At 44.7% G+C, this 16,325-nt stretch overlaps 2 protein-coding genes across 29 annotated transcripts in view; one reads left to right on the plus strand and one right to left on the minus strand.

Moving 5' to 3' along the window:
- ZRANB1 (zinc finger RANBP2-type containing 1) overlaps positions 1-7,178 on the plus strand; it is a 69,573-nt gene extending 62,395 nt beyond the window's left edge. For all 5 annotated transcript variants that reach the window (XM_054437186.2, XM_054437188.2, XM_063670373.1 and 2 more), the window contains 4 exons: positions 827-947; positions 2,289-2,418; positions 2,573-2,802; positions 3,899-7,178. In XM_054437186.2, the coding sequence (XP_054293161.1) occupies positions 827-947; positions 2,289-2,418; positions 2,573-2,802; positions 3,899-4,117 (700 nt within the window). In that variant the 3' untranslated portion in view covers positions 4,118-7,178. The remainder of the gene's footprint in view (positions 1-826; positions 948-2,288; positions 2,419-2,572; positions 2,803-3,898) is intronic.
- A 284-nt stretch (positions 7,179-7,462) lies between these two features.
- Positions 7,463-16,325, minus strand: part of CTBP2 (C-terminal binding protein 2) — a 173,522-nt gene continuing 164,659 nt past the window's right edge. For 23 of the 24 annotated variants that reach the window (XM_054437174.2, XM_063670381.1, XM_063670386.1 and 20 more), the window contains 5 exons: positions 13,555-13,769; positions 12,943-13,073; positions 12,290-12,417; positions 11,784-11,901; positions 7,463-8,831 (listed from right to left, as the gene is read on the minus strand). In XM_054437174.2, the coding sequence (XP_054293149.1) occupies positions 8,651-8,831; positions 11,784-11,901; positions 12,290-12,417; positions 12,943-13,073; positions 13,555-13,769 (773 nt within the window). In that variant the 3' untranslated portion in view covers positions 7,463-8,650. The remainder of the gene's footprint in view (positions 8,832-11,783; positions 11,902-12,289; positions 12,418-12,942; positions 13,074-13,554; positions 13,770-16,325) is intronic. The other variant, XM_054437172.2, reaches the window with a different exon arrangement.

Here is a 16,325-nt window from a genome sequence, read left to right on the forward strand (position 1 = left end):
ACAGGTGTGAGCTACCACACGTGTTCACGTTTAACTTTAATATGCTGAAACTTTTTAACAACAGGAACAGATTTGTCGTTTGTTTCTTTTACCTAGAATTCAGATGTATGGAAGATAAATGTGATGTTATAAACAGATTCAATGTCTGTCTGCATTTTAGAGGTCTTAGTTGGCTTGTTTTTGTAAGACAGTGAACCATAATTTTGAGCATAATTATTTCTGAATTTTTATATTTGATAGACAGTCGATGTTGTTTTTAGTAATTCAGTGTTAAGCATAAAGAAGGAATGTTTTCTGTCATTGCAGTGGGTTTCTTTTTGGTTGCTTTTGAATTATTAGGTGATCATCAGAGAGAAATTATTTATGGAAAGAAATCTCAGGGAGATGATCTTGATACTATGAACACGTGGAATATTTCCCATCTGTTGTTTATATAAGTGATCAAGTAGGTGGTGTACTACACATTGATAGAGAAATGTAGTGTCTTCGTATACATTTCAGATGACTTTCTTTTTTTTTTTTGTAAACTAATTGTAGACAGTGGAAAATAACCAGTCTCATCATTAGCGTTTGAAGTTTGAAAATTTGGTTGTTGGTAAATCGAATTCTGGCTAAAGATGTTAAAGGATGTTACAGGGTATCTGCTAGTGGAAGAGGGAGGCATTTTTCATGTGAAAAATACGTTACCAACCAGGCAAAATAAAATTATTAATTGTTTCACAAACTGCTTAAAGACTGCATTAAATAAAAATGATCAGAACTTTAAATGTTTTATTTATAGAAGACTTATTTATTTTTTTATTTTTTTACTATCCTGCTTTTTTAGGTTTTACACACGCTGGAAAGATTGGGAATCATGGTATTCTCAGAGCTTTGGTTTACATTTTTCCTTGAGAGAAGAACAGTGGCAAGAAGACTGGGCATTTATACTCTCCCTTGCTAGTCAGGTGAGGATGCTCCAAGTCTTGTTGCTTCTGTGAGAAAAGTAAGCATGTAGTCTAAATGGATTGATTTGAGCAAACCATGTTGGGGGCAATGTGGTCAAAGAAAAGAATGCTTGACTTGATATCAGTCCACTTGGGTTCTAGTGATGACTGCTATGTATCAAATAAATAGCAAAGCAAGTATAGATGACCATAGCAAGTCCTCACTGCAGAACAGGAAGAGTAATATGTGTTTTTATATCGAATGATTAAAAAACATCAAAAAGTGAAAGCTGTGCTATGACGGTTACATACACTAGATAGTCTTGGGATTGCTCTCCATTCCTGCAGCATAGGCTTGATGCCTATGGTACCTATCCAGGTGAGCTCTGTTCTGTCTCTGGGGACACTTAAGATTACTGAACTGGTGTAGGTACTTGCATTGCTGTTACTCATCTGTCAGGCCCTGAGGAACCAGTTGTCAATCTTCATAATGCTCCCTGTGGTGAGGCAATACCTGTGTCATGTAGGCCAAGGAAAAGCGTAGTTTAGCTTACTCTGAACTAATTACCATCAATAGGAATGATTTCTGATTAATGTGGGAATGAATTTTTCCAAGTTTGCTAACGTCTTTTTATTAATGAAGGCTGCTTGTGACACAGAACTGTGTAGGGTTGTCCCTTAGACTCTTGGTTTCATGCTTTATTTTGTGAAGCACTTCAGTATACCAAACTGTAAAGTACAAATATATATACAACTACTCCTTTTTTTTTCCAGAAAGCACCATGGTTCATTTGAACTTAGAGAAGGAGGTACCCGATCTTTGGGCAATTTGGGCAGGATTCATAGTGGTTGATTTACATGAGACATGCATCTCACACCATGCATTGTAGCTCGATGATGGACCCATTTAATATTAGTATTCACGAGTTAGGTGATACTGCCATTTACATTTGCATGAAGCAGGCTCACTTTTTTATTTCAGGACTTTGTTGTAGGTAGTGCTTTCACAGTAACTTAACAAGAATGTGATAAGAAAGCATCCTTAGCTCTCTGAATCTCTGGTTCCTGAGGTTGGAGAGTTAGTAGTGAGGTTGGGTAGTGAGGGATATTTCAAAATCTGTATGCACATCTATATAATTTGTGAGTTTGGATGGTAAATGATATTTGCATGTAGCCTTTGTAGATTTCTTTTACAGTTTTAATGGATTTATTATTTGAGGAATCAGATGCTGCTTTGACAATTTTTTTTTTCTTAAAAACCAACTGCGATAGTATACTGAAGGGGAGGTAGTATTGTTTTTTACACATCAGTTTTCCAGGAGTGGTAATAAATGTTTTAAGTTTTTGTTCTGTTTTGTACAGCCTGGAGCAAGCTTGGAGCAGACGCACATTTTTGTACTGGCACATATTCTTAGACGACCAATTATAGTTTATGGAGTAAAATATTACAAGAGTTTCCGGGGAGAAACTTTAGGATATACTCGGTTTCAAGGTAAGCCATTCTTCAGGAGCAATTTACAAGTTTCTTTGAACGGAATGGCTCAGATGTCAGGAAGGAGCAGTGGACAGGGGAATGTGAACAAGGGCAGTGAGGGAGTGGCTCTTTCTTCCTGTGACTGTTGGGATATTCTTCCCTCTCTTTCCAGGTGTTTATCTGCCTTTGTTGTGGGAACAGAGTTTTTGTTGGAAAAGTCCGATTGCTCTGGGGTATACGAGGGGCCACTTCTCTGCTTTGGTTGCCATGGAAAATGATGGCTATGGCAACCGAGGTGCTGGTGCTAATCTCAATACCGATGATGATGTCACCATCACATTTTTGCCTCTGGTTGACAGTGAAAGGAAGCTACTCCATGTGCACTTCCTTTCTGCTCAGGAGGTAAGCAGCGTGTTTCTCCTATGAACTATTTCTAGTAGTGACCTTGTACCAGAAACAGCCTGAAGTGCCTTTCAGGTGTGGTTTTATCTGCACTATCACTTAATTTCTGAATGTGATTGTAGTAATTGCTGAAGATACCAGCTATACTTTGAAATTTACCTTTTCAAAATTGCTGTATGGGGACACATCAAGGAACTTAAGGTGGTGATGGGTTTTAAGAAGAAAAAGTAAAGATGAGGTTTGTGATTTAAATATGGCATTTTAGGGAATGAGAAGTGTGAGTTTTTATCTGAAAGCAGAGTTCCAAGAATTGCAAGGCCAGTGTGGTTTAAGAGGGGAAGCAACAGGGAAAGAGAGAGGGTAGGCGGCAGGGGGAAGGAGGAAGGGAGAAGAGGTCAGAGAGGATAGGGATGGGGTGGAGTTCATTGAAGGCTTTTTAAAGCTTTGGGTTTTACTCTGGATAATGTGGTAAGCCAATGGCCAGTTTACCCAGAAGAGGAACATTTGGGGTCTGGTGCATGGCAGGAGCAGGAACACCAGGTATTGTAGATGAAGGGGAGTGAAAGGGTGGTGTAGACCAGACAGGGGAGGTGGTGAGAAGGTACAAAAACAACGCTCTTTCAGAAAGCCAGTATTCTTATAAAAGTATTGGTCTTTTATTTAATATACTAGTAATTATAAAACATTTATAATCACAACATGAAGAGAAAAAGTTCATAGACCGTAACTTGTATAATTTCAGCTTGTACATAATTGACTAAGTAAACTTACCTTGTCATGTGTTTGAAGCTGTGGCTTGCCAGGATCAGTTTATTAGGACATTTGTTTTTTGTTATGTTATCTAACAAATTACCCTCTAGTGTGCTCTGCTCTTTAGTTTTTTTCTGAGAAATTTCCCATTGATGTCTTTTTAAATTTAACCAGAGCAAACTGGACTTTAATCACAAAACTTCCAAGAGGTCAAAACCATGTGAAAAGTTGATTGCTTTGGCCTTTTCATGAGTTAGCATACCAGCTGTAGGTTTCCATGTCACATTCCTACCAAGTCTCTGATCTGTTGTGTGATTTTCCCTTTGTCTTCGTATTCCTCCAAAAGCTAGGTAATGAGGAACAGCAAGAAAAACTGCTCAGGGAGTGGCTGGACTGCTGTGTGACGGAGGGGGGAGTTCTGGTTGCCATGCAGAAGAGCTCTCGGCGGCGAAATCACCCCCTGGTCACTCAGATGGTAGAAAAATGGCTTGACCGCTACCGACAGATCCGGCCGTGTACATCGCTGTCTGATGGAGAGGAAGATGAGGATGATGAAGATGAATGAAAAAAAAAAAATCAAACAGGAGAAGACCAAGGCATCAGATCTGTAATGACCCTAAAGTTAGTGTGGTGCTCCAAGCAGAGTCGACATCATGGAATGAACCAAATCTGGCAGGATCTGCTCGGGGAAGTGTTTTCCTGGACCACACACACCTTATGGAGATAATGCCTCTGCTGCGTGAGGGGACAGAGAACTTTAGTTGGACTACAGTTTGTAAAAAAAAAAAACTAATTTTATTAAGACAGAACTTTTTTCCTTTCAAATTGTAAATCTGTCTATAAATGTAACGCATGTGGTTGTGTAAGAAATTGTTTAATAGGAAAAGTTGTACCAGCATCTTCATATTATTGAGAAAATGTTTTCCAGCATGGGCACTTAGAAAAAGCACATGGCAAATGGCTCTTTGTTCCTTTCAGATATTATTTCAGTAGAACCTGGCATTCTACTTTCACCTTAAAAGATCCATCTAAGTCTCAGATCTGGAAACGTTTTGTACAGATTATCCACAGCAAAACATAAAAATAAGCTTTTATTTTATTAATAATTTCGTTCCTATTGTGCCCAATCAAATCTTTTAGGAACAAACTGCAAGAAAAGCTAAGAATGTTTTAGAGTGAACTAAATATAGACATTGCTTACTTGTTTTGAAGAGGGTTTTGGTTTTGATTATTGTGTCTTTAAGTTTTCTGATATGCCCCCTTTCGATAGTTAGATATTTATTTGTTGGGAAGAATACCTTAAAATGAGGGTTCTTATTCCAGATTCTGGGCAGTGGTCTGTGAGTATTTTTTTTCCTGGATGAAAAGGGAGCAAGCCCACTTGTCACTAAATGAATTGTGTGAAACGTGCTCACTTGGACTCCATCAACAATGTGCTGCTCCCAGATGCCACGCCAGAGGGCCTTGGGATTCTCCCTTCTGTCACCTCTGCTCTAAGCAAATCTTGTTAGAAGGGCATGCCTTTGCTTAGGCAGATTGGGAATACCAATTCACTACAGAATAAAGATTTTAAAAATGCAATAAGGTGGCAAATGCATTGTATGAAGAATTTCTCAGTGTTTAGTCTGAGAATTTTTGCATGTTGGTTAATTGTGGCCATTCTTATTTAAAGTTAAAACTATAATCTTAGGTAGAAAAACTTTTTTATAAGAAATATTATTTGACCACTTCAGGTATACATTCAATACTGGGTAAAAATTTCAGACCTATCTCAGGAACACAAGAAATATTTGGTGTCCTGATAAGCACTTTCTAGACTATTGATGTGGCCAGGAATTTGGAAAGACGACACACACACACACACGCACGCGCACACACACACAGTATTTTTTTTCCTTCCCTGTGATGAGAAAGGCTGTGAAAACCTTAAAGTATTTGCTTGCTTCTTGTTTTGTTTAGTTGATAATGAAATATGTACAACCTCAAATTTGCTGCCAGAATACTAAAAATAGAAAAATACCCACAAACTGTCATGTCTTTAGTTCTTTCCCCCGAACACTCAGTAAAAAGGTGTTCCCAGGATGAAAAGATCATTTTTGCTGCATGCTAAATCTTGCAGGAAAAAATGATGCTTGTAAAATGATGCTTGTAGTACGATTCTGCAGAAATGAATCTTTGATACAGTGTAAATGCTGCTGTTTCAAGTGGTGAATATGTTGTCAAAAATTGGCTGTTTGCTTTCATTTTGGCCAATAATTAATCAAGTTTGTAGAAAATGTTAGCATTCTGACTACTTAGCATCTGTAGTAACTTTTCTCTATGTATAGGGATAATTTTTTAGTGGGCAGAGATCCTGTTCTAGTTGCCTATTAAGCAAAATCTGCCCTCCCAATTGAAAAAGCCAAAGAGAATTTTTGTTAGAGGGAAAAGCATGTAGCCATTGCAGTCTGCATTGCAGCCAGCGTTGTCCAGAGAGTACACGCTCAGTACTTAGCTTCTACTGTGTGTTGTGGTCTGGTGTTGTTTCCCCTGAGCGCTCTATTTATTTATTTATTATCAGTGACCCTGACCACATAGTGTGATAGGTGCAGCATTCTTCCCTGTGGGAAAGAATTAAAGATGGTTCCATTTCCTAAGGCTAACGGACAGGAATGGGGCTCTAAATGGTTTTCATAGACTGGCTGTTAAAGGCCAAAATTTTTGGTAAATCAATGCTGTATTATGCTCTTGAACTACTAAACAGCCATAATTATTGTCCCAAGGACTATATTCTTAGTCCTTTTTCAAGGATTATACGTGGCTAGGTGACAGACATAAATGATTGACTCTTGATAGTAAGTAAGTCATACCTTCACTCTGTGGACTTGAGGGTTCTTTTTCTAGAGCAAACAGAGCGTGGCATTTTGTTTTGACTTGTTCTTCCTTAGAGTCAAATTTATATATATATATAAATTTTTGTTTGGGCAACCAAGATCTAATTAAAACCCAGGTGGACCATGGATTCAGACCTGCCTTTTTATGTTTTTGACTCTTAGGTTCATCGTGTCCCAGACTTCTTCACATATGTGAAGGTAAGATATTCTGTGTGCGCTTGGCCTCCTTTTCACGCATATTTCACTGCCTCTTTGATGAGTGGTTATGAAGACGTTCAACTACCTTTTTGTTCCCTGGGGTAATAGGTAACTATGAGCGCCATTTCTCTGCATGTGGGCTTGTGTTAATGGACACTTTCATGGTAGAGTTGGGATGCGGCCACCACCTTAAAATGAGTGGGCAGACAAGGCCAGGCAAGCCAGAGGCTTTAAGACACCATGATGTTTTTGTTTTGTTTTAATGGGAAGGGAAGTATAAGGAAGAGCTCAGAGGGAGTTTGATACCTGGAATTGTTGGACTTAATTGACACTTGTAAATACTTAGTATAAAGGTTTAATTCTATTTAAAAAGAAGATCCATTAAATCAAGTTCTTAACTCATGGGACTATTTTGCAACACTTCTTTGTAAATATCATTTTGTTTGTTAGGTTATTGGCAAAACAAAACAGTTTCAAGGTTCACCTCTCTCCCTTGAACCAGGTCCAGGTCATTTTGCTTTGGGGTAAATTAAAGTCAGAACTCTAAACAGTTGAGCAACTTTGTTTTGTTTTTTTTGAATTGACTTAGCACTAAGCTACCATTACATCTTAAGGATGGCATGACTTGGTAATGATGGACTTGTGTGAGGTTTTGATTTTTCAGTTAAATTTTGTTATCACATGAGGTAATTGTCAGCGGTCTTGAGTCTGGTTATGGAATAGGCAGATAGAATCCTGTAGTAACAAGAGTTGGAAATTGGCTAATTGACAATGCAGTTGCCTTAAACATCTCAAGTAGAGAACTTTTACATTAGTGAGATGTACTTGAATTTCAGAACTTAACAAATTTTAATTACTTTTTATTGAAAACTGCACTGAACGCTAAATGTCCACCTTTACAATAAACAAATACAGTAACGGTAACTCACACTAAAACAAAACATACTTCTGATAGCCATTATTTTTCTGTTTGGGACAATTTTAAAGTTTTTTTTTTTGTCACAAAAACAGGAATGTACCTATACAAAGGCTCAAAATAGGCCATCTTTTTAAACAAAAAGGCAATGATTCACAAAAGACTATGAATAGAACATGTAACTAGTTGATACAAATCTAATAGGATTTGTTAAAATCAGTCACATCTAATACATCTGAAGTGTTCTTGTATAAAATATCACGTGAAGAAAAGAAGACTTTATCAATGTCTAAAAAAGTGGGTTTGTTCATAGACAATCTGACAAGTTACCATAAAAAGTGTTTCCTGAGACATAAGGAAATGCAACATTATTCTTCTTGAACCCTTTTAGCTCAAGACTTTCCACTCAATAAAATAGCAGAGGATCTGAAACTGAGAAAATATATTTGAGTACAAACAGCTTGTGAAACTTAATACTTTTTTTTTTTTTGCATCATCAGAGGGTTTTACTGAACTTACAACCAACTTGCCCGCTCAGTATGCAGTTCAGATGTGAGAGACGCTTCTCTGTACAGCAGCCTGTACTGTCTTCAATCCTACGCGTGCAGGTGTCTACCACAGGCAAACAGTTTTCTCCCCATTTTGTAGTAATGTGATTTTCCTATTAGCAAAAAGAGGTCACCAGCCCCTGTAGACTTAAGGGACTCAAGTCACAGGATGGGGATTTCCTCTTAATATTTTTTATTTTGTTGTTTGAACTCTTGATGCAACATTGTAGAGCAGGGTGTTCAGGACCTGCTGTGCCCAAGGGACTGATAAAGGAAAAAGCTCTATTTATTCTTTTTGTGATTTGATGCACAGATGAAAAACTTAACACACAATAACAGAAGTTGGTCGTTAATAAATCACATCCTAGTCTTTCAGCGCTTCCATAAGCAGACGCGACATCTTCAGTTTTCTAGCTCTTGTAGTTTTAACACCGCAACATCAATGATGCATATGTCCAGAATCAGTTACAAAGACCATCCGATTCTTTTTCTCTTAGTTCATCTATTTTTCACTGTCTCTTGGTCCCAAGTGTATCTGAGTGATTACCTTCCGGCATTCTCTGCTATTGCTCGTTGGGGTGCTCTCGATTGTCCCCGTGTTTTGTGGGCTGGTTGGGAGAGGGCGCTTGGGAAGGATGTGCCACTGTCGGGAGGTTGTGAGTCACTGGGATGCCTCCAGGGATGATCCCTTCCATGGCTGCAGGAAGTCCTCCTGGAGCCACACCCACGATGCCTGGCGGATATCTAAGGAACACGCAGAAATAAGGCCTTGTAAGTTCAGGGCAGAGTTGCCAAGCTCTTGGCTCTTCTACTTCTGGCCTTTTCACAAGAGACAGGAGCCCAGTGACATGAACACGGCTCACCTTGACCGACCTTCTGGGCTCAAGTGATCCCACCTCAGACACCCAAGTAGTGGCGACCACAGGCATGAGCCACCACGCCTGGCTAGTTTTTGTATTTTTTTTTGTAGAGATGGGGTTTTGCCAGACTGCCCAGGCAGGTCTCAAACTCTTGAGCTCAAGTAATTCCCCCACCATAGGCCTCCCAGAGTCCTGGGAGTACAGGCGAGAGACACCACGCCTGGCTAATGGCCTTTTTTTTTTTTGAGACGGAGTCTTGCTCTGTCGCCAGGCTGGAGTGCAGTGGCGCGAGCAATCTCAGCCCACTGCAACCTCTGCCTCCTGGGTTAAAGTGATTCTCCTGCCTCAGCCTCCTGAGTAGCTGGGACTACAGGTGTGCGCTACCACCCCGGCTAATTTTTATATTTTTAGTAGAGACGGGGTTTCACTATGTTGGCCAGGATTGGTCTCAATCTCCTGACCTCGTGATCCGCCCGCCTCAGTCTCCCAAAGTGCTGGGATTACAGGCGTGAGCCACTGCACCCGGCCCTGGCTAACAATTTTTATGGGACAGTTTATCTTCCCTGTCCCCAAAGCAAGGAGAAGTCTCAATTTTTATATAAAGCACTGGCAACTAATTCATAAAAACAAAACTAGTCCAATCCAAACACGGGGCCACTAATTTTGTAGCTTTTAGATAACAAGAAGATATTAGCCCATACTATTTATGAATGTGGATATATTATACTGTTCAAAAAACACACTTTGTACAAAATGGACTCCCAACTGTTCACCAATTACTTCTGACTGATAAAATGATTTCCCAACAGAGTACAATGGACTCCTAGGGACTCAATGTTTGTCTCCCTCCATCTCCCTAATTCCAATTCAAATCCCACACCTCGAAGGTGATGACCTTAAGAGGTAGAGCCCTTGGGAAGTGACTGGGTCATGAATGAGATTAGTGCCCTTACAGAAGGGAGTCTAGTTAGTGCTCTGGCCCTCTCTGCCATATGAGGATGCGGGAAGAAGTTGACGGTCTGCTGCCTGGCCCTCACCAGAACCTGACCATGCTGGCAGCCTCATCTCAAGACTTCCAGCCTCCAGAACTGTGAGCAAGGCATTTCTTTACAAGCCACCCAGTCTATACTACTCAATTATGGCAGCCAGAACTCACTAAGCTTTCTAGGCTGGTTGGCTATATACTCCCATGGTGTGAGATGGGAAGCGGATGCTTGCTGGCTGTTGGCTGGGGGCCCGCCTTCCTCGGAACGCCCAGGCTGGGGCTGGTTTTATATTGCAAGCATGAAGTGCTGTGTGAGGACACATTGCATTCGCCAACCACAGAACATAGGGTCCTCGGGCAAAGTGGGACTCAGTGTATTCACACAGACTTATCATCCATCCAGGTAAAGGAGGAGGCATCTCACTATGGTAGCCACCCCACCCCTAGCTCCTGGCCTGCCATCCTGTCACCAAGACCTTCAGAAGGACTCTGATCATTAGGGTCCCTTCCAGTCCCTTCCTCAGTGCACCCATACTGTTCTAGGGGGCCTAAGAGCCCTGGCTTACGTGAAGGATAAATAACAATGAAGACATGAAGAGGTGGGCCCCCAACTCCACCCAACAGGAGAATATGGTGCTGTGATGGGCTCAAAATACTTTTGAGGGCCAAACGGACGGGACTGGATAAAATGTGAAGACAGCCACGTGACCTGCAAGCACCAGCATAGCTTCTTCAAGAGTGTCAGAGCCTTCATTACACAAACTAAATGCACCCTGGTCGTCACTATGGCTACAGCAGGGGATGTGGCTGGAGACATTTTCAATCATCGTGAGTGGGAGTGGGAGGTGCTACTGGCATCCCATGGGTAGAGGCCAGGGATGCTGATAAACGTCCTACAATGCACAGGACAGGCCAGGCCTCCCACGAGAGAATGAAGAGAATGATCTGGCCCCAATGTACCTATTGCCAAGAGCTAGAAACCCTGGTTTAGAGTATGCAAAAATTTTTCAAGGCTGCAACTTCATTCATTTATGCATGAGGGGGCTACTGATTTTCCTGGGAAGCCAGCAATAATGGGAGGGGGAGTGGGAGAAAACCGATTTGTGCATGGAAAATACCACAAAAGAAACCACTTCTCCCTGTGAGGGCTCCTGTCTTTCCCCCACTCTGCGTTCCCAAACATGGCTCCAGTTTCTTAGCTGACCCAAACTACAAGCATCATTCTTAGTATGTGGACAAGGTCATTATCCTGAGTTGATTGTACCAGAATGCCTTCTGCGGACATAAGATTCAAATTGGAAAATGAACTTGCTCACAGGCCTTTGCACTTGAACATCTTATCTATGTCTATGTATACGTTTCTCTTTGAGAAGCCCTTTTTTTTTTGGTGGTGGGTGGGGTCGGGGGTGTAGCGGCGTTGTCTCACTCTGTGTCCTAGGCTGGAGTGCAGTGGGTGATCTCGGCTCACTGCAGTCTCCACCTCCCAGGTTCAAGCACCTCTCCCCACTTCAGCCTCCCTAGCAGCTGAAATTACAGGTGTGCGCCACCACACATGGCTGGGAAGCCTTTTGGTTTTAAGATGGCCTTAGAATGAAAGGCAGTTCCTAGCGCCTGTGGTCAATGACATCTGACCGAACACACCCCCTTTTAAAATAGGAGCTTCTGTTTGTTCCATGAAATTAGGCATTGGAAGAAATGGGGGCAGTGTACACAGTTCCTGCTGAGAAGGCCGATTGTTCTGACCCTGATTTAGCATCTGTGGGAGGTAAGCTTCCGCCAAGTTTGGGCTTCTCTCCCTGGGCCCGGGGTGTGGTGCTCACAGGCTGAGACAAAGTCAGTTCCTCTTCTCACCTGTATGTGGCACCATTGAGCTCAGGATGAATTGCTTGCTGGTCTATTACTGACCAAGGCGCTGATGTGACAAAGAATTCCTTGTTCACACAATTTCTTAAGCTTTCTGGGATGCGACCTAGGGTAAGATGATTAAAATTAATCATATTATTTTTACAAATCAGAGTAAGTTCAACATTACACCTGTAGCTGCTTATGTGGGGAAATAAGCATTCGTAAAAATGTAGAACATCCTAAGGCCCAAGTGCTTGAGCTCTTCAACACTGACCTTCAGCCTCTGTCTGCCCCCCACCCCCGAGTTTATAATGTCTGGGACTAAAGGGAATGGTTCCCTCTCTGAAGTTTAGTTCATGGCTTACATAAATAAACAGGGCCCAACTCATATAAATTTGATGCTAAAAGTGAATTCTACCTGTCGAGAGCCGCCTGCAGCCAGCAGGACGGGAGCCAGCTGTACTGTGGAGCTGACGCTGCCCTTGGCAGGCCAGAGGCACGGAGGGGCTCACCTGTGATGGCTCGGCGGATCTCGGTGGCAGCTGCCTCCCTCATCTCCAGTGACGCCTGCTCACTGTACCAGGCAGTGTGAGGAGTGCAGATGAGATTCGGGGCATCTTTCAATGGACCCTGAGCAAAGCTAGAAAAATGTAGAAGAAACAGAGTAAGCGGGAAACGTCGCATACGCTCCCTGCCCTCCTCAGCACGAGGGAGCTCTTGGTAATGAAGAAAAGTAGCTACATAGATAGTGTGGATACAGGAACATCTGTGATGGTATTTCATGAAGGCTGGGAATTTTTGAATGTAATTATCCAAGTTGTGTAAGAACAGTATAATTGGTAGATCAAAAAGCCCAATTCTATTGAAGGCTTGTCCTGCTCTAATCCAGGGCAGAGATGATGCCTGTCTGTCTAAAGACCAGAACCACCACTACACCCCCACCAATTTTCTGCCTCTCCTTTCCCTGATGACCTCTGGGAAACTTCCAGCCCTTTTACAATTAGAATACAGCACAATCCTTAGAAGAACAGAGACTGTAAATGTCATCTCTGGAGTTTCCTGCCCAGGGACCTGTTTGGGAAAAGGGCCTCGAGTTCAAAGTGTGGGGGTCAGGTGTGGAGTTGGGCCCTGTGGGCTCCTGGTAGGCGGCAGGGGCAACACGCACCTGAAGGGCTCTGACTCATGCACGTCGAGGGCTGCCCCTCGTATCCTGCCCTCCTTGAGGGCTTGTGCTAAGGCTTTCTCGTCCACCAGGCCACCACGGGCTGCGTTCACAAGGAATGCTCCCTGCCTCATCTGTGGAAGGAAAGAAAAGCCGGTTACAAGCACACTGGCATGGTGGAAGACTCGTACCAAGGTTTAAAGAAGCAAGCTGCAAGCTAGTTTTGTTGGTCTGGTGGTTTAATGTGTGTGCTGCAGTTTGAGGGAAGGGAGTGGGAAGTTCTGGTGATGGCTGGAAGCCAGGGCCGTTGCTGCTGATCCTGAGAGGAAGCAACACGGTGGAAAGGCTGGACTGCGCTGAGCTGCTGGCCTCTTGAAAGGTTCTGGGAAGCTTTGGAAGCTGGGTCCTGGCTAGCGCCTGTCCTTCTCTGCTTAGCCTGGCTCAGCCCGAGGAAGGGGCTTCACCTGGCTTGTCACTGGTTTGTTGCAGGGCCTCTTCCCTGCTCAACAGTGTATCCAGAAACCATCTCCATTGCCCTCCGTGTCCCTCTTGTGCCCACAAGCAAGTGCTACCACCTTTCGACAGAAGCTTCCATGGCATCTATTTTCAAATTACCTGCTTTATGGTAAAGTCATTGATGAGGTGGTGGTTATGTTCGTTGAGATTGCAGTGCAAGGAGACGCAGTCGCTCTGATACAGCAAATCCTGCAGGGTGTAGACCCTCTGCACGCCCAGGGACCGCTCGATCCCATCCTGCAAGTAGGGGTCATAAAATATGACGCTGAATCCAAAGGCCTTGGCTCGAACTGCAACCGCCTGCCCCGTGCGACCTGTACAGAAACAGAGCGTCCAGGTGAGTGAGTCCACAGCCCGCGCCCCAGCGCTGCCACCTCCATTGCTTCTGAGCTGAGTCCGGGCTTGGCATCCCCGCTGGTAGCTGCTGCTGGAGAAACCATGTGCCCAAAGCTTAGTGAGGCCTGAGGTGAGCACTGCCCGCGAGGGGCCGCCATGGCCGATGTAGGACAGGTGAGGACCGCAGTGCTTGCTGCTTATATTGGCTACAGCAGGATTTTTGTTAAAAACAAAACAAAACAACCCTTCCTTGTTATTGACATTTTCAAACACAATTAGAGTGTTCTGACAAGCCCACATGCCCCCCCGTCACCACCCGTGTCCTCCGTTCCCACTCCTCTCCCCACTTGTGTGCACTGCAGGCTTCTTAACATGAGCTTTGTGTTTGAAAAACTTGCTCTCAATGTAACAGGGAGTGATGTCCTGCCTCCTCATTGCTGGGCTTGCTCCTGCAAAGGGTGACAGGAGCACAATGGCTCCCTGCAGGCTGGCCCGAGTGCAGACTGGCCACGTGCTACTGTGTTCTGGGCGGGAGGCAGGGCACATGACCATCAGGCCTGGACCTGTCCCACTGGTGGGGCCTCACGCCCATCTGCATTATGCAGCCTGGGCCTCCCACCAGCTATGTCACAGGATGAGGAGGTGTCTCCCACTCCCCAACGGCTGTCATTTCATAAACCCATGGGGTCCCCTCGATAGCACCTCCAGCTTCCCAGAGCAGTTTTCAGCATTTTGAAAACAAAATGGTTAGTGTTGATGCTCGACTGGTTCTCTTGGAGATCACAGAAGTAATCTTTAAAGCCATGGCTCCAAGGTGCAGGCAGGAGAAAGACAAAGATGCGCATTTCCAAGCAGGCAGCCCGTGTTCCAGGGGTACCTCAATGCTGGATGGCTCCTCCTCCTGCAGCAGCTCCATCTAACTGACGGCCTGGCTAGGACAACTGCCGTAGTTTAGAACAAAGGTTGAATAAGGCCAGTCTGATCAGGGACAGCTGCAGGGCAACTAGCAAGGCACGAACCATCACACCTCTCCTCCTCAGTGTCACCCCCTACAGCAGGCAGGACTGGACGGTGGCAGGGACGGAGTGGGAGATGGCTCTCTGACGCACTGTCAACATGAGACTGAGGACCCCAGCATGCAACTGCTGGGAGCTCACACTCCACAGGACCCCCCACCTGCCTTCCCCTGTTCCTGCAGCCTCCATCCCCCTCATGGCGTCTGTGCACAAACATGCTTCAATCAGTGGGGCTCACACTGCAGATCCAGGGCCTGGAGAGCCTGGGGAAAAGCAGCCCAGAGCACCAAGCCCAGATTTGAACCGTGCCGACTGCTATTTGTTTTTTTTTTTTTTTTTAACAAGTTCACAAACCCCTTCAACTTTATCCATGAGATTTTCTGATGACCCAATGACTTAATCCTGCTACTGACTTAATCAAAACCCAGTCCCTACTCTTCGAAGAGACCTGCTCCCCCGTCACAGCGCCCCCCGGCTCCCCACGGCGCGTATTTAAAAGCACAGCTCCCACAGGCTGCCTTTCCTTCAGTTTCTGTCCATGCCTCCAGCCCCAGGCTGCCCTCTCTTGGCAGCACTGTCCCACCCCGCCTGCTGCACTGAGCCCGCTGGGCCTGGGGGACTCTTGCTCAGTGGAACCTGAGGCCAGCAAAAGCTCTTAGCCCAGGATGGCTGTGGCAGCGACAGTCCTGAAGGCTACAGAGACACCTGGAAAAGGAACAAGGAGACCACGACAGTCCCTGTGCTGAGGATCCAGGGTGGTGGTGGCAGTGGTTAGTGTACAGTCTCGAGAAAACAGGGCGGCGGCAGGGGGCTGAACTGACCTCTATACACGGAGAGGGTTTTTAAAGTTGAATGATAAGGGCACAGCTACAGGAACGACCCTGGGAAAAAGTCCCGTGATGGCTGGAGTCAGAAGCCCCTGAAACAAGCACTTCCCCAGTGAGGCCCCACCGTGCACCCAGGGTGCTCACGACCACCCCCAGGCTCTGCAGCCTGGCCAGAGACCACTGAGGCCCCAGGAGAGGCTTCAGAGATGGAGATGAAGCTGCATCTCCGAGCCATGAGGCCCAGTGGGGCCTGGACAGAGGGAGCCTGGTGTTCACACACCACATCCGCTTTCGAACAAAGTCAAAACACAGTGGGTCCTTTTAAAAGATCCCCAGCACCCGGCATTTAAACTCAGACCCCAGGTGTCGGGCGAGGCCTGACCCAGGAGATCATAGCCTGTAGAGGGGACGGAAAGATGTGCACTCCTGGAAGCGTCCAGCAACTTCTGCCTTGTTCAAGTGGCACCCCAGGTCCAGAGCGGGGCTTGTGGGGAGAGGAGCACGGGGGCTCCGTCCTCGGAGGCGTGGAGCTCCAAGCAAGGGCTGAGCAGCAGCTGGGAGTCTCCCGGAGGCCAGAACATTACTGGCCCCGTGTGCACATGCATCTTCTTGGAGTCCCAAAAGGCAGATACCATGTATCCCACCAAATATCTACTTACAGATTGGGAAATTGAGGCAAAAAGCTCAGGTA

Source organism: Pongo pygmaeus, chromosome 8, assembly GCF_028885625.2.
Source record: "Pongo pygmaeus isolate AG05252 chromosome 8, NHGRI_mPonPyg2-v2.0_pri, whole genome shotgun sequence".
Classification (NCBI taxonomy): domain Eukaryota; kingdom Metazoa; phylum Chordata; class Mammalia; order Primates; family Hominidae; genus Pongo; species Pongo pygmaeus.